The 20,847-nt window shown below is 48.0% G+C and overlaps 1 protein-coding gene and 1 pseudogene across 1 annotated transcript; both read right to left on the bottom strand.

Annotated features, from left to right (window-relative positions):
• Positions 1 to 245: 245 nt before the first annotated feature.
• Positions 246 to 10,217, bottom strand: LOC102568788 (trypsin-like). Its single transcript, XM_006271793.2, has 5 exons — positions 10,181 to 10,217; positions 2,668 to 2,827; positions 1,375 to 1,628; positions 899 to 1,035; positions 246 to 395 (listed from the first exon to the last, which is right to left on the bottom strand). The coding sequence occupies exons 1-5, from the start codon at positions 10,215 to 10,217 to the stop codon at positions 246 to 248; spliced, it is 738 nt and encodes a 245-aa protein (XP_006271855.1).
• Positions 10,218 to 12,337: 2,120 nt separating this feature from the next.
• LOC102569023 (trypsin-4-like) lies at positions 12,338 to 15,078 on the bottom strand (annotated as a pseudogene).
• Between the last annotated feature and the right edge of the window lie 5,769 nt (positions 15,079 to 20,847).

The following is a 20,847-nucleotide window of genomic DNA, read 5'->3' as shown; positions in this document are numbered from 1 at the left end:
GTGAGAGAAGGGCTACATAGTGTCCTGCCCGTAGGAAGATATGGGAATCGGTGTTTGAAGGAGGTTTTTGGCGGAAAGAGGGGCATGCAGGGAGTCTTCTATATATGTTCAGGCCTCTTTAGCCAATTACACCAGCAGAATGTATAACTGTTAAGGATACTTTTATTTGCATTGTTCACTTTACAAAGGCGAATAGGTGAGGAAGAAGGGAAGTAGTCCAAGAAAACCAAAGGGAGAAGGACGATTCAGTTATTGGCGATGGTGTCCTCAATCCAGGTAACATATTTGCAGATCTTGGTGTAGACACCTGGGTAACCCTTCTGAGCACAGCCCATCCCCCAGGACACGATCCCTTGGAGCTCCCCATTGCACATGGCTGGGCCACCAGTATCACCCTGTGCAGTAGAGACTTGAGGGGTTACAGGCACATGCTGACTCAGGCAGCTGTACTATGAATCTAAGCCAGGAAGCTTCCCCACCCAGCTCTAGGAACATCCTGAGAGCACCGGGCAAGGAGTCTGCAGGCTCCACCATGTCTGAGTTGGAAAGAGGGTGAGGTAAAAGACACTTCCTCTTTCAGATGACTGCCCCTACACCCCTTTCTCTCCCCACACTGTAAGTGACTAGATTTACAAATTAGCCTGAAAAGTCCTGTATATCTAATTCCTGCTGATCTGAGACTGGGGAGGACTGAACACCTGGATGTAGTACTCAAAACTCCTTACACCTCAGTCTCTGCTCTCTCAATGCTATTCGTCATGGATTGGAAATGGTATCCCACAGATGGGATGGCTTGCATTCAGTCCTGAATCCTGAGATACCTGGCACAATCAGTGGAAACTGAGGGGCTGAAGCAGCTTTTTCCCCTCAGTGCAGAGAGTGAAAAAGAGACTCTTACCTGGCAGGAGTCTTTGCCACCTTCCATGAATCCTATGCACATCATATTGCTGGTGATTTGCCCTGGGTAAATACTGTTGCACTGGATGTCAGGCAGGATTGGAGCCCACAGGCAGTGGAGAAGATCAGGGTAGTTGGCTACCAGGAAAGAGGGGAGAAGAGTAGCCATCATCGTAGTGATTCAGAAGTCCCATTAGTGTAAAATGGGTAGACATCTGGCCTGGAGAATCCAACAACACAGAGGGAAGTGAGAGCTGTTGGCCTGTCTTTGGGATCCTCACACACTTCTATGATTGCATCAGGGGAAACATGATTTATTTCAAGGCAGGACTGAGAGGCTTCAACACAAGGATTGTACGGGCAGGCCAGTCTTAGCATAATGTGGATGCTACCAGGTGGGACTGATATGTATGGTTGTCCCATGCCAGAATAATGGGAAGGAACTGTGTGTTATGTGGAAAGTACACTCATACTCACAGCCACTGCTAAGGGTGTTTCCCCACCCGGAAATTAAGCATGAGATCCCATCTTCTGGACAGCCTGTGGGCAGCGGGATGGTCGCAACAAAATTGTTCAGTCTGGCTGGGGATGCCAGTTTGATCAGCATGATGTTGTTGTCTGAGCTCTCCGAGTTGTATTGGTCATGTCGAATGATTTTTTCAGCATTGATGATCTGCTCAGTCTGTTCCTGCACGCTGATGTCATGCTCCCCCAGCCTTACCTGGATTTGGCTGCAAAATCAACAGTGCAACAGAGCAGCAGTTAACCACAGATAAAACGGTGGGGATGTTTCATAGGCAGTGCCATGGAGTTTGCACGTGGGGGAGTACAGACATTTGGACTCCACTGCTGAGCTCTAAGGAAATAGATCTGATGGGGTCTCCTAGCTTGATTCTAGCCTGAGGATTGTGAAGGGAAGCTCAGTGCTGCCTCATTTTCTGGTGATGTGTCCTGCATAATGAGGGTGCTGAAAAATCCCTAACCTGCCACTGCTGCCTTCCCCTCTCCAGAGTCCACTCAGCATCTTTTGTGGTACATGTAGCTGGCTAAGCTCACTGGGCCTTTAATACCCCAAGGAATGGTGATTTGCTCCTTGTTCCTTAAGGCTTGGGGAGGAGGAATGAGAGACCAGATTTTGTTGGCAACTCTCACCTGAAAGCCATTCTTTGAAACATGGGACCTTAGCCAGAATGAAGCACTATTACGAGTGACCCTGAATACTGGAGTGCAGACGTGGCCTTTCTGTATGGAGTTTGCATGTGCTTGTGTGCAAGCATGTATCTGCATAGATAAAGGGACCAGCTTACTTGCCTCAGAGGAACACAACCACGTCTGGGGAAATCTGGGGTAGGTGTGCAGACAGACACAGGAATGAGTCTTAACAGGTTAGGTTGGGAAATGGAGGGATTGAGAATGAAACCAAGTGGAAATCTTGGGGGAACCAAAGGGGGAGGGAACATAACAATTTCAAACTGACCTGTGTTGGGGGACAGTGGATGCAAGTGCAAAGAACAACATCTTGGGACCTGCAGTGGCTGGGAATGGAGAAAAGCAGCTAGCTGGCACAGTGCTGGGACCCCGGAAGGGAAAGTGGAGTGGGGATACAGGGCACTGTCCTCTTCTGCATCACCCTCATTACATCCTGCCACAGTGGCATTCTCTGTTACTCTGGCCCCAGGTCCTGGCCAGGTTCAACTTTAACTTGTGAGTTCCAGCTATTCTCACCTACAGGTGCAAGGGGCTGGATAGAATGTGATCTTCATCACTCACGAATTGTAGCACTGAGCAGCCGACATAACCCACTGTTCGGTGATGAGAACACCTCCGCAGAAGTTCCCAGAATTCAAGAACACTTGGTAAGGGACAGAGCCCTTCTGACAGGCGTTGCCTCCCACAATCCTGTCATCATTGTAGTCACAAGGGACAGCAACTGAGGGAAATAGGGAAAGTCAGTGCTAACGCCATAGTTCAGAGCACAGTGGCCAGAAAAGCAGCAGCAGTAAGTGAGGTACCAGGGACTTGGCAATAACCAAAGGGTTTGTACTTCAGGCAGGCCCTGCACATTTCTGAGGACTCCCTGGAATTGTCTCTGTTTTGTATCTTAGGGCATTTGTACACGCCACGATCTTTCTTGCTTACCCTGCCGCTGTAGCAGAAAGCCCCTTTTCCTCTTGCCTGCAGTTGCTCTCCCCTCCTTGGATATGTTTTTCCTCTTCTACCTTTTCTTCCTTCCTCTTTCTTTCACTTTAAGATAAGGAATTGTGTTTTGAAATGTGTATGTGTGTATTTTGTATCTCCCCTTGTATTTTGGTATTTTTATTTATTTGTGTGCTATGGCATTACATTTGTAGCTTATATTTTATACTCCTCACCTTTCAACTTTCAACTAAATGTGTTTAGTTTCGTAAGTAAGTTATACATTGTAACAATGTTAACAAGGGCAGGAATCAAACTGCCCTTCTCTGTATCAGGCTGGCCCCTGAAAGAGCCAGTGAATCAGTGATTGAATGTGTAACACGGTAGCAGGCAGCAATTAACACCTAAGAAAACTGCAGATCAACCAACGGAAGAACTCAATAGAAGACAATGCAACAACCGTGAAATCTCTAAACCTCACTGATCAAGGGCTAGAAGCCCTGGCCTGAGTTAATCAACACCAGAGACCAACTTTTGGGCTGAATATCTCCAAATCGACCACTCCCAGTGCCCTACTCAAAATTCATCAACAGACTCCCAAACCTGCACGTGCATACGGACGACTCCTGGGGCTGACAGATGCCGTCCAGTAGCCACCGAGGGGGGAAGTCCCATGAGGGTCAATGACCCCTGGATTGGGCAAACCTGAAAACTGGGGAGTCACCAAAGTCTGCCAAGGACAGATAAAAGGCAGTGAAAAGTGACCCTCAGTGGCACCTTCTTCATCTCCAACTTGACCAGCACCTGACCTGTCCAGCCAGAAGGACCAGCCGGCGACCCCCTTCTGGAAGATAACACCACGCTGAAAGAAGCCTCGACGACAGACTCCAGTGCTTGTAAGATAGGTATACCTGACTCTTGTAGCTTGCTACTGTGTGTGTGTGTGTGTGTGTGTGTGTGCGTGTGTGGAAGGACCAGCCCCAAGGTTTATAATTTAACTCATTACAGTGTTTCAATCCGCCTAATAAACGAGAATTTTAAGGATCTTGAGTTGGACATTTGTAGCCAACACCACAACTGCATTTGTGTTTGCACAAGCGAGATTTCCCGCTGCTTTAAAAGTCTTTTCAGCCTGTTAAACTAAAGCTGCTTGGACACGTTTTATTTTGTGGTGCCACCACCGATTATGCCACCCTATCTATGGATTTGTGTCCTGCAAACACTGAACAACTCAAAGACTTGTAAATACCTTCCTTTGCCACCAGGTGGTGCTGTGCTATTTCTGTAGTGGCCAGTAGATATTGCTGCTAGTTAATTTTTTTTTTCTTCCTGCCCATCCATGCCTCCCGCCCCTGCTTCCACAGCTGACCGCTGGCATCCAGAGGACACTGTGGGGGCACCAAATAATCAATAAAGAGAAATGGAGTAGCAGCCCATATTGTGAAGTTCTGTGACTGTATTTACTACCCTCTGTCATTTTTGCACCTACCTCCACCAGAGGTACTGTATGTGCACCACGTGCCCGTGTGCCCCCAACCCGCACCCCCTGCCCACTGCACCCACCACAGTGTTCAGCACTGCCGAGCACAGCAGCATCACCAGAATGGTACGTCTGCAACTACTGTTTGGAAGGTGGGCACTGCCTGCCAGATATCGCAAGACATGCAGCATCCCTGGTGATATATAGGTAATATCAGAAATGTCCCACGACCTTGGGAGGAGGGATGGGTCTGCAGGCAGTGTTTGGACTTTCGTTGGTTCAGAACCCCATTCTTCTTGTTTCTTCCCCTCCTTGCAGAACACTTTGGAGATCCAAAATTTAAAATTTTCAGCATTAAGGAAAACATGAATCAGCACCACCCACCTGTTAGAAGCAACTTGTTTTCATTAAATAGGACTTTGTTTTTGTACCTTTTTCTATTTTCCTATTTTTCTATTAATTTAACAAATTCTGAAATTTTCTTTAATTGACTTATTATCTATATTTTTTAAAAAAATAATGCCTTTATGATAGAAAAATATTGTAATTGCACCCCATTTTTAAAATAAAGATTTGAAAATGTGTGCATGTTTTCTTTCATAGGCAGACTGGCAGTCTGTGCAGTTCAGGGGTAGGTGACGTGGGCTGGGAGAAGGGATGACCATGCCCGCGTATCTCAGCATGGGGATCCTTTGCTTGTGTGGGTTTATCTGAGTGATGGCATTACTGGAAAGAGTTGCAGGGTGGACTGTTATGGGAGGTCAAATGCTTTTCCAAAATGCTTGTTTTATCCCCAATCCCAATGCACAGCGATCCCGGCAAGGTGATGGTGCAGCAACTTTTTTCAAGAGAGACTTCCACTCGCCCATGCAGAACACCCCATCCCATGCACAACAGGCCAGCTGCAGTACTGGGGCAGGCATGGGAGAGCCTTCCTTAACATTTGAAAGTGTGCAATTAGCAACTCTTTCGAGCCCAATGCTTGGGTACCGTGGGTCAGCTGTATGCACATATGCAAGATAGTTTCACAAAAGACAAGAGTCACATGAATCATTCTCTTTTGACAATCCTATAATGATTTTTATTTACTCTTTTTTTTCTTTGCAATACTAAAACCATGACACAGTTACATTCATATGAATCCAAGCATTCACTGAGAAATCACCCATGTGCCCATGCGGGGCAGAGAGAAAAAAATAACACAAAAAATAACATTCACAATTTCAGAATTTAATAGCTAGCATCAACTACTTGCAATATTTCTACTAAGAGCATAAGAGATTTTTTTGTGTGTTCTTTGATTTTGTTTGCATTTTTTTGAGTGAGGAAGGAAGTGTAATATTTAGGGCTATGCAAAGCTTCAGTTGCTGATTCAATTCGGCAGAAATTCGGTCCGATTTGGTGGCCAAATCGCCAAATCTGAGTCAAATCAGAGGGCCTTTTAATCTCTCCAAATTGAATCAGAACCCTCTGAATCTATTCAGAGAGATTCAGAAAGATTTGGAGATTTGGACATAGACACAGCTTTAAATAGTTTTTCTATACACCTCTAGGCAGCAGGGGCTTGCGATCGCTGCGATGCTGGGGTGCATGGAGTGTCCCATAGGAGTACAGAGGGCTCCCTAGCATGCTTGGCAGCAGACCCAGAAGAGGACCAGAAGCATTTCCGGTCCACTTCCAGGTCCACTGGGGAGTGCGCTGGGGGCACCCCGCCTGTGCTCCCCAGCTCAGTGACTGGTGCCTCCTGGATCTGGGGGGGCACCCAGGGTCCCCCTGTGGCCGATTGCTGAGCCAGGGATGTGCGGGGGTGGGGCACGTGCTCCCTGGCAGAACTGGAAGTGGACCGGAATTGCTTCTGGTCCATTTCTGGGTTTACCACTGAGCATGTGGAGGACCCCTTCCGCACTCCTGTGGGACGCTCCATGTATCCCAGTATTGCAGCATTCACAAGCTACGTTGGTACCTCAAGGTATGTAGAAAAAACTTTTAAAGCCGTGTCTACGTCCGAATTACTGACTCTCTGAATCAACATCAAATCTTCAGATTTGGATTCAGCTGAGTCAAATCGGGGACAGCAATCCGAATCAACGAATCAAATCACTGTCCCTGATTCAGGATGAATCCAAATCCGAATCCGAATCAAATAGGGCCTTCTTTGCATACCTCTAGTAATACTGTATATTGTTTATAGTTTATGGAACAGTAAAGTTAAAGTGTAGACCAGAGCCACCAGCATATGGTATTGTAGAGGTATTGTATAGATACTTTATAGTGTAAATAAACAATGCTGTATAGGTGCTGAGGAGAAAAATCCCAATTTTTTCTACATTTTGTCTATTATCCTATTTTTTAAAATTTTCTTTATTATTTAAATCTTTTTTAAATTATGCCTTTTTTGATTAAAAAAAATCATTTAAGTGCACCACGTTTGTAAGAAAGATTTGAAATTGTGTCTATATGCATGGCGTGTTTTCTTTCATAGGCAGATTGGCATGCATCAGTCCATGCAGTTTCAGGGTGGGTGGGTTGGGAGACAACATGATCACCGCGCCCCTGCTGCCTGCCTCAGCGTGGGGTTCCTTTGCTTGGGGGCATTTATGGAGTGATGGCTTTACTGGAAAGAGTTGGACTGTTATGGGAGGTCCAATGCTTTTTTTTACCCCCAATCCCAATATACAGCAATCCTGGCAAGCCTTCTTGCAATCTTGCAGCACCTTTTGGCAAGCAACAGTTGTCCTCCCCCCAACCATCCACCGTAGATCCTGACAGACAGACAAGAAGAAAAAGCAGCAAGTGGCAATACTGGGCCAGGCATGCATGGGAGAGGCTTCCTTAACATTTGAATGAGAGCAACTCTTCTGTGTAATGGTTGGCTTTTCTTTTTTCCATCACTTCCAAAACACCCTTCCCCACCACCCCATGTGTGGTGCTTTGAGGCTGCCAGTGGTTGTGGGAGGGCTCATTATACACCTAGCCATCCTGAATCATGTCCTGTGGTGGAAGGGTTAAGTATACCTCTCATTGGCCAGCTGTGGGGGGGGGGGGGGGAGGGGGTGTTGAGTGGGCAGTGGGTGGGTGGATGGGGACCAAGTGAAGAGCCTGCAGCAGGAGTCTGCCTTAGAAGTGTGGCTGGGGAGGCGAGGGTCATATTCCACCCCAAGTTCAACCACAACCCACCATTTCAAAGACATTTCATAACATCCCTCCAAAAGCCGCATGTTGCACTAAACAAATAGATTCACAGTGGCAGGTGGGCAGGGAAGGAGAGCGGTGGGAAGCAGCCCCATTGATGCACCCCCATGGAAACTGTTCCAAGCCCTGGCAGCTTGGGAATGCTGGGAAATGTAGTCCTAAAAAGCCAGAAAAGTAAGAGCTCACCACCACCATCAGCTGCAATCACCAACCACCTGGGGCAGCAACACCCACCCGCTATTCTCAACCCTGTACATTTCTGATATCATATGGTAAATTAATGAGGATTAAACACTGTGGCGTGTACAAACACCCTTAATGTCCACCAACACAGATAGCTTGTGTCCAGTATTTTTCTGGCTCAGGAAGCTGGCAAGATTGGAGCTCAACAGTGCTGCTCCTCTGTTAGGAAAGCAGTGCTGGACATTCCTGTCAGGCCTTAAATCCTTCAAGTCCCCAAAGTGCTTTACAAATATCAAGTTTATAGTAGCAATGTCACCTAACACTGACATGCTTGCTACCCCCTCCATCTTTGGGGAGAGAAGAAGAGAAACAGCACCCATCAGCTTAGAGAAGGAAAAAAAAAGAAAATGATTCAATCCTATTGATACCGCCCCCTCAGCCTTTCCCCTTGGCTGTGAAAAGAGGGGGGCAGAAGCAAAGTGAAAAGCAGTGAGAGGGTGGGGGTTCTCATTTTCTCTGCCTGCCCAGAGGGCAGCAGACAGGCATGTCTGTTCTCATGGTGAACTCTCGCAGCGAGAGTCGGTGCTGAGGGGTTTTTTGGCCCTCAGATATGCAAGTTACTCTGCATAGATGAGTGAATCCTGGGTTTCACTCAGTGGGGCATAGACAGATGTTTTGGGTCTTTTTCCTGTGCTGCCAGGAGCTTATGTGCTCAGATTCAATGCACCATGAGGGGGCCTCCAAACTGAGTTCTGCCAGGGCCTAATCTGGGAAAATGGACACAGAATGAGTACTCAAATAGTTTCTTCTGAACCTTTGCCCTGTCTCTGTCCTGACTCTGCTGTTCCTGGGTCTTGGCTTGAAGTTCTCTCTCAATAAATATAAGCAGAGAGAGTGACCAACCAGAAAGAGGAAAGAAATCGCAGGAACAGGCAGAAATAGAGACAGAAAGGAACCTAGAATTACAGTTTAAAACTTAGTCCTGCTGAGCACTGAGGACAAGTAGGATCTGGAGAGTAAAATGGGTTTGGGAAACTCACCGGCTGCTCCCAGGAAGTTGAGAAACAGGAGGAACCTCATGTTCCAGTAGCACTGTCTGATGTGAGAATATGTGCCGCAGAAACCTCACCCTGCTTTATACCTCTCAGAGGGGCTTATCTCCTCAATCCTAGTTCCCACCAGCTTGCTACTTCCCAGGGTCTTGCATCATCATGGACAAATGCTGCTTCCAACTGGAGGCAGGAAGATGATGATATCAGTGTGAGCATTTCCTAAAACGGAAAATCAAAGACATAAATCTTATTTCACTTTTAAGAGACACATTTTACATAGCACTTAAGTGGATTTCATGTGTCTAAATCACTAATTGCAATCCTATTCCACCTTGCAAAAAAGCCAGAAAACCACTAAGGGGGCTGGTTTCCCCCAGTGACATTGGTCTGCAAAGTTCTGCAGGTGATTGGACTTGGCTCCCTGAGCATGCTCAGAGCTGATCCAGAAAAGTCAGCAGTGTTACCGGCTCTACCTGTGCTCTGCTGCATACAGGTTTCCCTCGATTTATGTGGTACATGTGTTCCCGGAAAACTGCGCATAAATTGAATTCACATAATTAAGGAAACCCAGTTTATAAAGTAACAAATAGGGATACATTTCTGCAACAGTGAGGGAGCGAGGGAGTAAGGCTGGGACTAGGGGAGGGGCACAGCGCAGCCCATCGGACACTCCCGGGGCTGCAGCAGGGAGCAAAGCAGGGGGAACTGTGATGGGTTCGGGGTGCAGGATGAGGGGGCATGGTTCTTGCTGCTACATGTACCCCAGGAGGGCTGCGGGCTGTGGGGGCTGCACTGGGCTCTTCCCAGGTGGCATGTGCTCCTGGATCTGCATGCGGGAGGAGAGCTGGTGGCACTGGGCTCTTCCCAGCTCTCGGGGCAAGCAGCAGCAATAAGAGGGGGGCTGATGACACCACAAAATTTGCCATAGCCCCCCCAACCTGGCTTCACAACGCTGCTGCCAAGCGCTGGGAAGAGCCTGGTGCCACTGCCAGCCCCAGCTGGCAGTGGGAGCCTGCTTTACTCCCGTGCACAGATCCAGGGACATGCACTCCCCAGAAAGATCCCAGTGCAGCCCTCCAGACCACAGCCCTCTTGGGGTGTGAGTAGCAGCAAGAGCTGTACCCCTCCATCCCGCACCCCGCACTCACACTTCCCTCTGCTTTGCTCCCTACTGCAGCCCTGGGAGTGGCCGACGGACTGCACCACGCATCTTCCGCCACACCTTCCCCTACAGACTTACCTTGCCGTGCCCCGAGCTTCTGCTTGTCCCCACTCATCTCAGCCCCTGCTGCAGCAGCCCTGGGAGCAGCCAACACCACCTGCCTGCACCATGTAACGGCGCGGCCCAGGGGTTGGGATGAGTTGGGACAAGCGGCTCCCCCCCCCAGAGCCAATCACGTAAGAGTGAACTTAATTCACATATAATGAATTTGGGGTATAAAAAGGGTCATTGCATATGAGCAAATTCACATATACAGAACCCACATAAATTGAGGGAAACCTGTAACCCCACCATAGCAAATGGTCACTGTGCAGAATGCCCTACTGACTGAGGATGCAGGGATCAACCTGGAAAAATGTAATGCTTTTTAAAGTGAATTATGATTACATCTGAGCTTTGGAGATGGTAAGCACAACCAAACTTGTTCTTCTGAATCTCATTTGATCACCTGTAGGAAGCCAAGTACAGTCATTTAGAAGGGCTTTCAAGCTGAAATGGAGACACCCAAAGGATCTCAGTGCCCTGGTGGTTCCAGAACGGCCGGGAGTGGCTGATGGGCTGTGCTGTGCCCCTCCCCTAGTCCCAGCTTTACTCCCTCCCTCCCTCACTGTTCCAGAAACCACAGAGGTGCAAAGACCAGACTCAGACAGGAACCTTTCCTAATGATGGAGTCCAGGGGAGCCAATGTCTGGGGAGGTTCATGGGGTGTGAGGAGGAAATCCTCCCCTTGGACAAAACACGGAGTGGTGAAGGCAAGGCACTGGAAAGCAGTGACTTAATGTGCTTCAGACAGGCTGGAGCCCAGAGGAGCAGGGGTTTCCTTGGTCATTCCAGAAAAGGGCGTTAAAGCCTGCAGAATCAAAGGATATGGTCTCCGTGGGACTGAGACACCTGCCCTTTGAGAGGATGCAGGCTCCTAAGCCACTAGAGTCTGGTACCTGAGAGGGAAAGAGTGCTGGTGACCAGACTGGAGTTATGACTCAGAAAATGGGGAAACAATGGTGGGTAGAGAGAGGGAAGATAAGGCATGTGTACAGCAATCCCCTGTTACAGCTGTGAAGACGGCATCAGCTTTGAAGACTGCTCCAGACACAGCACTTAGGATCCCTGGATTGGGGTAGACCATGGGGCTGTGATATAGTAAACTCTATCTATATGGTCAAAAAAGATCACTTAACTATGTGACAGGACACCTGGCGCAGTCTGTTGCCTATTGCCTACATCAGGGGCATCAAACCTATGGCTCACAAGCCAGATCTGGCCTGCAGACCTGTTCCCTCTGGCCCATGGGCCTCCTAAGTAACAGGTATGGGGGCAGGTCTTGCTCCAGAACCCAGGGCTATGGGGTGCTATTGGACAGTGCTGTTGATAGCAGGAGAATGAGTGAGGACTATGCTGACCCAGTCTTGCTTGCTCCACTGCTGCTTGCCCCACCACTGCTCACCCCAATGCCTCCATCACTCACCCTGTCACAGCAGCCATACTTGCTTGCCCTGCTCCTGGCCCTGATGCCACAGCTGGTGATGCAACCACTGCCATTGCTGCCTCTGCCATTTGCTCTGCTGCTGCCAAGTCTAGATCCAGCCTGCAAAAAGCCCTGTGGTCTGGATCAGACCCAGGAAACAGTCTGTGCTTGACACCCTTGGCTTATAATAATCTTTGGTTATATGTCAGTTTGAACAGTCCGGCTATCTGAGTGCATAGGAACTCTTTGACCCCTCTGTCTGCTTTGTAATTCAGGTGTTATTCTTTATACTGGTAAGACTGAGTAGGTGCTGCCTATTTCAAGTCTGTGATTTGAGGCTTGTGGGGTTCTGAGAAACATGATAATGAGCTTTAATGAGGCTTACAAATTTTTGCACTGCCTGTTCTTGCATTTTATTCTCATTGTTCACATGATTTTGGATTGGTTCATGCTGTTGGTAAGTGCAGTTTTGCTCCAGTCTATGTACTTAAAAGAAGTGGTTTATGGTGGGGTGGGAACACTGAGAGACCCAGAATACCTATGTGAGTGATGAGGTAGGAGTTGGGCAGCAGAGGGTCCCTCCATAGACAGGGATGGGACGAGGTCATGGAGGAAGGGTTTTAGAGAGAAGGGGGGATACAAGAAGCCTCTGGTGTGTGTGGCTCTCCAGGGTTTTTTGGGTTTTTTTTTTCTTTTCATAGCTGAATATGTCAGGAGAGAGGGAAATGACCCAAGAAAACTAAAGGGAAGTGGATGATACAGTTCTTGGCAGGAGTCTCCTCAATCCAATAAACATAGTTGTAGACCTTGGTGTAGACACCAGGGTAACCCTTCAGAGCACAGCCAATCCCCCAGGACACAGTCCCCTGGAGCTCCCCATCACACATGACTGGGCCACCAGAATTGCCCTTTGAGGGAAAGGGTTTTGGGGTTGCAGTATTCAATACAAGCTCCGTGAGCATACAACACTGTCCAGAAAGGTTTCCTCCTTCTAGCTACACAAGAATCCTGGAAGTCTGGTGTGAGACGCAGTGCTTAATACAGGCTCCAGTGCTTCAAGTGGGCTTGAAGGAAGGGAACTACATATCATTCCCTCCGGTGACTGCCACCTCATCCAGCACTCAGAGGGGGTAGAAAATGCCATGCAACCAAATGTTGCTGTTCTGAGAATGGGTTGGTGCTGGATGCTTGGATATGAGGAGCTGAGAGGTCCCCACAACTCAATCTTTGCTCTGTTAATGTTAGTCATTCCCATCAATAAGAAACTGGTTTGAAGCTGGTCCACCAGGCGAAATGGCCAAATAAAATGGCCAGTGGTTCACTGTTGTCTTGTCTTGTCTTTACCCTTATATCTGGTAAATATTTTTGTTTTCTTATCATGCCAGAGGTGCTCATAGTTCTGGCACAAGTTATAAAAGAGGTGAGAGAAAAAAAAGGTGATACCACCCTCTTCAAACAAAGGGAACAGAAAAGGGCTCTCACCTGGCAGGACTCTTTGCCACCTTCAAAGAATCCTATGCACATCATATTGTGCGTGATTTCCCCTGGATATGCATATTCACACTCAGCATCAGGCAGGATCAGAGCCCACAAGCACTGGAGAATATCAGGGTAGTCACCTCCCAAGAGGAAGGGGATTGGGTTAGGAATCACCTTAGACCAGAGCTTTCCAAACTGTGTGCCGCGACACATTAGTGTGTCGGCAGCAGTGTGTAGGTGTGTCGCGCAAAATGCAGAAAATTTTGTGGAAGGGCACCGCAGAGCTCCCTTACTCGCATCTGCTTCCCTTGGCCCCTCCCCCGGAACTGAATTACTGTGTTGCGAAATGATGCATGTCTAAAAAGTGTGTCACCAACATGAAAAGTTTGGAAAGCTCTGCCTTAGACAGTAGAATAAGAAATACTTTATTTTTAATGTGGCAGACATCTGGACTGGAGAATCCAAAAACATAGAGGGAAGCAAGACCTGTTGGTCCCTATAAGCAGATGTGTGTGAAGATCCCAGTGACTGCATCAGTAGGAAATGGTGATTGCAAGGTCGGGCTGAAGAACCTTAACAGTGTTGCATGGGCAGGTCAGTCCTGGCATGACACTGAGTGTTGCAAAATGGGATTGAAATGTATGTGGTGCCCACCCAGGAATTATGGGACTGGGTCTATGTATAACATATAATGTTCTCTCAACCTCATGGCCATCGCTGAGGGTGTTTCCCCATCCAGAAATTAGAAACCAGGTGTCAGGAGCTGCCTAGTGGGAGGGCAGACTGATGAATTTGACATACTTAAATTTGCTGGGGTTACCAGTTTGATCAGCATATCGTTATTGATGGCCCTTGGGTTGTATTACAGGTGTTGAATGATCTTTGCAGGATTGATAACCTGTTCAGTCCCTTCTTATGTGCTGAGATCATACTCTCCACGCCACATCTGCATGTGACTGCAAAATCAACAGTAAAACAGCAATTACGCATGAGCGCGGTACTGGCCATGTCTCAAGAGTTTGAATACTGGGGAGAGCAGACACTTGTTCTCAGTCACTGTTCAAAAGAGGGAGCAGTTCTGACTGGGTCTCCTGTCTCTATTCCAGTTGGACAACTACTGGGGTCTATTAGCTCTGGGTTCCTGCCTTCAGTGGGAGCAGAAGCTCAATGCATCAGAGAACCAAAGCAGGCCACAAAGGGGAATATTGTGTCTGTCCCAAGTGGTCATCATTCAGAAGTGGGATGCCTTGCCCTTCTTGAGCAGTGCTCTGTGATACAGAATATTTACTTGTTCATGTAAGGCAGAACTGGCAAGGCAATACCCAGTCCAGAGGCTCTCCTGTTGTAGCCCACAGATCCAATTATTTTGTTCAAAAGAATTAACGGCTTTGAGGACCAAGGGGAGGAGGTGCGGGGCTAGAAGGCTCCTTCTCTTGAGACATGTCCGCCTAATGAGGTTGCTAGAGAACCCTGGCCTAATCCATCCCCTGGTGCCTGCTCAGGATGTTCCATGCAGCTCATAGCCAGCTAAGCTCACCAGGCCCTTAATGCATCAAGGAATGGTGACTGCTCCTTGTTTGTAAATGTTGCAGAAGCAATAGCAGCTCACCATTTCTTACCTATTTGCATCTCCAAGCCCGTTCTTTGAAGAAGTAGGTTCAGTTTTGACCTCAGTCAGTATGAAATGCTATCACCAATTCAGTTGGATACTAAGTGCAGAAGTTCCCTGCCTCTGTTGGAAGTTTTGGCTTGTTTGTGTGCAGATGTGTCATCAGCTCAGCCTCCCCAGTAAAATATAGTTATATCAAGGGAAGATGGGGCAGACATGCAGCCAAACAGCAATGTATCTTAACAGGTTAGGTTAGACAACGAAGAGACAAAATAGACGTGACTAGAGCAGTGCTTCTCAACCGGAGTGTTGTGGCACTGTGGGGTACCTTGATTTTTTCAAGTATGCCATGGGGTGCCACATTACGTTAGCACTGTTAGGTGTACAAACGTGATTCACAAGATAAAACCCAGAGATATCATACAGGAATCCATTAGATAAAAAAAAACATTCTAACCCACTGTGGTCTTTCTGAATTCTTTGCAACACAAGAATTGCTTTATTATTTTACCATAGTCAAAAAACAAGTGAAAATAAATCTGGCATTTTCCAAGGGGTGTCTTGAGTCTAACAAGGTTGAGAACCACTGCTCTAGAGCACCTGAAGAGGGACAGAACATGACTAACAGGTTCAGAAATTGGCCTAGACAGGTGGCCAACTGTAAATCTAAATGCAGAGAGCAACTTCCTGGGACCTGCAGTGGCTGGGAGTAGAGAGGAGCATCTTGCTGGCACAATGCTCAAGCTGATGGGGACAAAGGAGAGTGGGCAGTAGGAGGCAGTACCCTCTTCTGCATCATTCGCATCACATCCTGCAACACTCTGTTGTTGCTCTGGCCCAAGGGTCCTGTCTAGGTAAATCTGATTAGCTAGTGAACCCAAAGAGATCTCACCTGGACAATTTGTGCTTATCAGACAGGTAGAATGTGAGCACCTTGCCGAGCTCATCTGAGCCCAATACTTCCTGCCTATGGCAGGGGACCGGACTTGGTGATCGTACAGGTCCCTCCTGGTTCTATGATTCTGTCTTTATCACTCAAGATTTCTAGCAGTGAGCAGCTGATGCAACCAATTGCTGGTTGAGGGAGTCCCCAAAGAAATGGTATCCAGGATTCAAGGATGCCTGACAGGGCACTGAACCCTTTGGGCAGGTAAAAAGGATGATGCTTTGTCATCCTCATTCTCAACAGGAAGAGTAACTGAGGGAAAGAAGCAAACTGGGTATCAGAACAATATCTCAGAGCAGAGTGATCTGAAATGCCACAGCATCCAGTAAGCCCCCAGGGATTTGGCAAAAGCCCACAGTGTTGGTATATCGGGAACTTCCTTCACCTCTCTGAAGACTCCCCATGAGTCTTCTGTACATTATGCCTATGGCCCTCAGGAAGATGGGTGTGATGCATCATTTTCTGATTGAGGATTAAAAGAGGATTGGAGGATTAAAAGAGGATTGGAGTGCCTTAAATCCTGAGCGGTCCTAAAGTGCTTTACATAGCTAGGCTACCTACTGCTAACATACTGCAATCTGTCAGGTGGAAGAGAGCAATGGAGGGAAACAGCAAGCATATTAACTTAGGGGAAGAAAAAGGGATGTGATCCCATCGTATTGACACCATCTCTAGAATTTTCAAGGAAGACAGAGACTATGTACTCTCACTGATTCCTCTTGCTCATATGGCAGTGGGCCTTATGTTTTGGGCTAGAAAAGGGACTCTTTTATGGTGTAAAAGAGTCAGTGCAGACTTTTTTTGACACTCAGGTACACAAGCGTCTCTGCACAGATGGGTGGATCCTGGGTTGCACTCAGTGGGGCACAGACTGATGTACTTGGCTTTGCTCCTTTGGTGCTAAGTATTTGTGCCCCCCTGACCCAAGGCACAGTAACTGGGGAAGATGACTGGAAAGTGAGCACAGGGTGGTAAAATACTTGGAGTGAAAGAGCAGGTTATAGAGGTCCATGTTACCCAAAATAACAGGCAGTTACTTTGCAGTTCCTTAACATTGGGGAGGGGATGCCTGATAAGCAAGGACTGGGTTCCCTTGCTTGGGGTCATGGCTTTGGCAGAGCGGGGCCTATTCTTCATGCAGAATTGTGCCCAGAAATACAGGGGACTAGGAAAGGAGAGAGCAGCAGGGCACAGCAGGGTTAGAGGGTCCTAATACCAGGCCTTGCTGACATGTTGAGTATCACTCAGCATTGTCACAGCAACTTGATTCAGGAACAAACCTCCTTATGAGTAGCAGCTGCATTTAAATACCAGCAGCACTGCCGGTTTTCCTGCTTGACTGGTGGGGAGGCAGTTTCACTTTGGAAGGCCGGTACAGGAGCTGGAGCAAGCAGAGGGTCACATTCTGGTCTTTGATCAGGTCAGTGCTTTCCCTAGAAACTACCTTGCTGATAGTTATTGCCATTTACAAATATAGTGTCTTTGCAGGTGGCAGTATGGAAAAAGGGGCCTATTTTTTGACCCCTCCTACAATTATTCTCAGTATCTGGAGCAGCAATTAACATAAATAAGAACAAGGTGTTGGGACTGAGAAGTTGAGTCCACCTTTGTCTGCTGTTGCGCTTAGAGATTGTGCTGAGCCTTGCTGGGACTACAGGTATTTTAGGCCATAATTCACTTGCTGAATTGACCCTGGGAAATTGAGTTTGTTTATGGCTTTAGGGTGAGGGCCATGAGACTGAGGGAAGGGATGAAGTTCATAGATTCATAGATTCATAGATGTTAGGGTCGGAAGGGACCTCAATAGATCATCAAGTCCGACCCCCTGCATAGGCAGGAAAGAGTGCTGGGTCTGGATGACCCCAGCTAGATACTCATCTAGCCTCCTCTTGAAGACCCCCAGGGTAGGGGAGAGCACCACCTCCCTTGGGAGCCCATTCCAGACCCTGGCCACTCGAACTGTGAAGAAGTTCTTCCTAATGTCCAGTCTAAATCTGCTCTCTGCTAGCTTGTGGCCATTATTTCTTGTAACCCCCGGGGGCGCCTTGGTGAATAAAACCTCACCAATTCCCTTCTGTGCCCCCGTGATGAACTTATAGGCAGCCACAAGGTCGCCTCTCAACCTTCTCTTGCGGAGACTGAAAAGGTCCAGTTTCTCTAGTCTCTCCTCGTAGGACTTGGTCTGCAGGCCGTTAACCATACGAGTGGCCCAAGTTAGTGAAGACAGTCCTGTCACCTCTCTGCATGCAGCAGAGATGCATCGATAGGCAAAGAAGGGGGTTTAGCATGTGAAGCTGCAAGCACTTTTGATGCTCCTGTTGGCTTCACAGTTCTCACAGGTTTGTGCGGTACACAGGAGGAACTGGTCACTCCTCCAGACTTACCAAGGAAAGGCACAAAGAGGAAAAAAGTGAATGGAGGAGCACAGGAGGATGCACCTACTAGTGCCACGACAGTACCTGAGGCTCTGTCTTATATGTACATTTGCTTTAAGGCAGGACTGTGAAACCTAGCTCATGAGCTAGATTTGGCCCACAGAGCCTCTATATTTGGCCCACCAGGCCACCAGAGGACTTGCTGCTGCCCCTACCACCTCTGAACCCTGCATAGGCACTGTGGCAGCCCTCATGCCCTGGGATGGATCTAACTTGCAGCAGCCTTGCAGTCTGGAGCCAGCCTGGGGCCCCAGGTGAATTTGATATCCCTGCTTTAAGGCATGTCTCCTGCTGGCAGATTCAGGTCACTGTATTCCTGCAGTGTAAAGGAGAACTGAGGAAAGCACCAAGCCAAAAGCAGTGTTCTTCAGAACAGTATTTCTCAGGTTGGTTTGGTTCATCTAGACTAGTGCTGTCCAATGCAGTGCTGTTGTGTGGCTCTGGGTCACATATTACACAGGCTTCACACTGAGAGGCGATGCCCCTGGGATCATCTTCACCATGCAGGTTGTGCTGGCAGCACATGGCCCCCTGCTCCTGCTGCACAGGTGGTACACAGACCCCTGGGTCTTTCCCTGCTGCATGGCAGTGGGAGAGATGGGCATCTCATGTGAACTGCAGCTTGCAGGACACATGCTGGCCACCATTTGGATGATCCTGATCCAGAAGACTGTGTCCAAGATGAGATAGTTCCCTGCAAGCACTGGGGTGGATGGTGTTAGCTATTTTATGGTTAACTCTGTGTCAGAGCCAGCTGTAGGGCAGAGTATGCAAAACTGCTACCCAAGAATCTGCTCGGTGTCAGAAGGGATTATGGAGCTGCCGTTTGCCCTCTGCTCGGCTATCTTTCCTGCATGAGACCTGATGGTCTCTGAGGTGAGAGGTCCAATGCAGCGTTGCCAGGATTATGGACACAGCTTCTGGGCTTTTTCCGATACTGAAAGACAGTACACATACATCAGTAAGGAAGGCTGAATTTGTGGTGAGTGTCTTCCTTGAGACCCGCAACACAAGACCCTTGATAATATCATGACAGTTTGATATTATTTGTGGCAGAACCACTGTTTGGGCTGTTCTCAAGCACAGCTCTGCTCAACTCCAGCTTCAATATAAATCCTTGTGCAGTGTTTCTGTTGTTAGCAAAGGCCAAGAGAAAGTGGACAAGTATGGCAAAATGGCAAGTGGCTTGCTGCTGTGTTTAGGAGATGAGCTGATGTTTTGGCTCCCAGAAAAAATGGGCACTGGCTGAAGAGGCTGGGGATGGTTTCTTTCATACCTTGTCCTCTCCCTGTCCTGATGTGGCATTCTTGGATGCTTGAATGGAGTTTTTGATCAAATAATGTAAGCAAAAGCAGAGAAATGCAGAGAAAGTTACAGGTCTGAAGGGGACAAGCATGAGAAAAATCGGAGAAAGGGAAGACTGAAAGAAAGGCAGAGAAACCTGATAGGTATAGAAAGCTAGAGCCTACAACAGAGAATCACTGAGGTCTGAGGACAATTGGAGGATCCTGTGAATAAAATAGGGTTTGCAAAACTCACCAACTGCTCCTAGGTAGGCAAGATCAGGAGGAACTTCATAGTATGTCTGCAGATATCTGCTGCGAGACCATGTGGTGTAGAAACCTCCCTCTGCTTTATACCTCTGGAAGGAGTTAATCTCCTCACACCCCACTCCTACCAGGTTGCTGTTTCCCAGGATCTTGCATCAGCTTAGAAATATTTAGTTAGCAACTGGAGACAGGAAGGGAGGAAATAGCTAGAGGGATTTCCCAAAGGGAAAGATGAAGGCCCAGATCCTATACCTGACTTTCATTTGTCTGAGGGCTGGCCAATTTGCAAGCAGCCTGGAGCTACAGACCCAGGGCCCATACACCATGAGGGCTGGAACGCAGGTCCCTGGCCCTCCCAAATCACATGGGTTGTTCATTACCCTCCTACAGTGTGTGCACAGTGCAGGAAGCCCACCTCTCTGTCTTCTGTCCATGTTCTGTGTGGGGAGCCCAACACACCTCTCTACTGCACACACATTACAGACAGTCCAGGTCCCACACTCTCTTGCCTGCATATGCCATGCAAAAAGCTCCCCCCACATCCCCCTGCTGCATAGGCAGCCTGGCTCCCTTTGCTGTATGGGATGTGAGGGTATTCCAGCCTCCTCCTGGCTGCTGGGCCAGGTGCACCTGGGGGTGAGGAAGGTTGTGGTGGCTGGACAACCCTTCAGAGTCCACATATAGCCCTTACCCCATGATTTGGAAAGCCCTGATCAAAATCACTAACTGTAATCCCATGCCATCTTGCAGAATAGCCACAAAACCACTAAGGGGGCTGGATTCCTTGAGTGTCTTTGGTGTGCAGAGTTTTGCAGGTGATCGAACTGGGCTCCCTGCACATGCTTAGAAGTGATCCAGAAAGGTCATCTCCACCTGTGGGCTCTGCTACAAAATCTCCATCATGGCAAACAGTCACTGTTCAGGGTGTCCTGCTGACTGAGGGTACAGGGATCTACGTAGATATTGGGAGTACTTTTCCTGATAGATTATGATCGCAGTTTAGCTTTGAAGATGGCAAACACAACCAACCTGGCTCTTCTGGATTTCCTTTGACCCTCTGTTGGAGGCTAAATGCAGTCACTTAGTGGTTTTCAGGCTGAAATGGATACATGTGAGTAATTTCTGTGCCCTAATTTTTCCGTGGCTACTGTGTACAGTGGAGTAGGATCACGGTTTGTGCACTACGATGCGGAAAGCTGCA

This window comes from Alligator mississippiensis, chromosome 4 (assembly GCF_030867095.1).
Source record: "Alligator mississippiensis isolate rAllMis1 chromosome 4, rAllMis1, whole genome shotgun sequence".
NCBI classification, from domain to species: Eukaryota; Metazoa; Chordata; order Crocodylia; family Alligatoridae; genus Alligator; species Alligator mississippiensis.
Note: the sequence above shows the minus strand (reverse complement) of the source record. Positions and strands in the feature narration are given on the sequence as shown.

Bases quoted from the DNA above. Each gene is read 5' to 3' on its own strand.
- LOC102568788 (XM_006271793.2), bottom strand. From the start codon at position 10,217: ATGAGTGGGGACAAGCAGAAGCTCGGGGCACGGCAAG. The intron at 2,828-10,180 runs GTAAGTCTGTAG...TATTTCCCTCAG, and splicing joins GAAGCTCGGGGCACGGCAAG to TTGCTGTCCCTTGTGACTAC. The intron at 396-898 runs GTAAGAGTCTCT...TCTACTGCACAG, and splicing joins GTGGCAAAGACTCCTGCCAG to GGTGATACTGGTGGCCCAGC.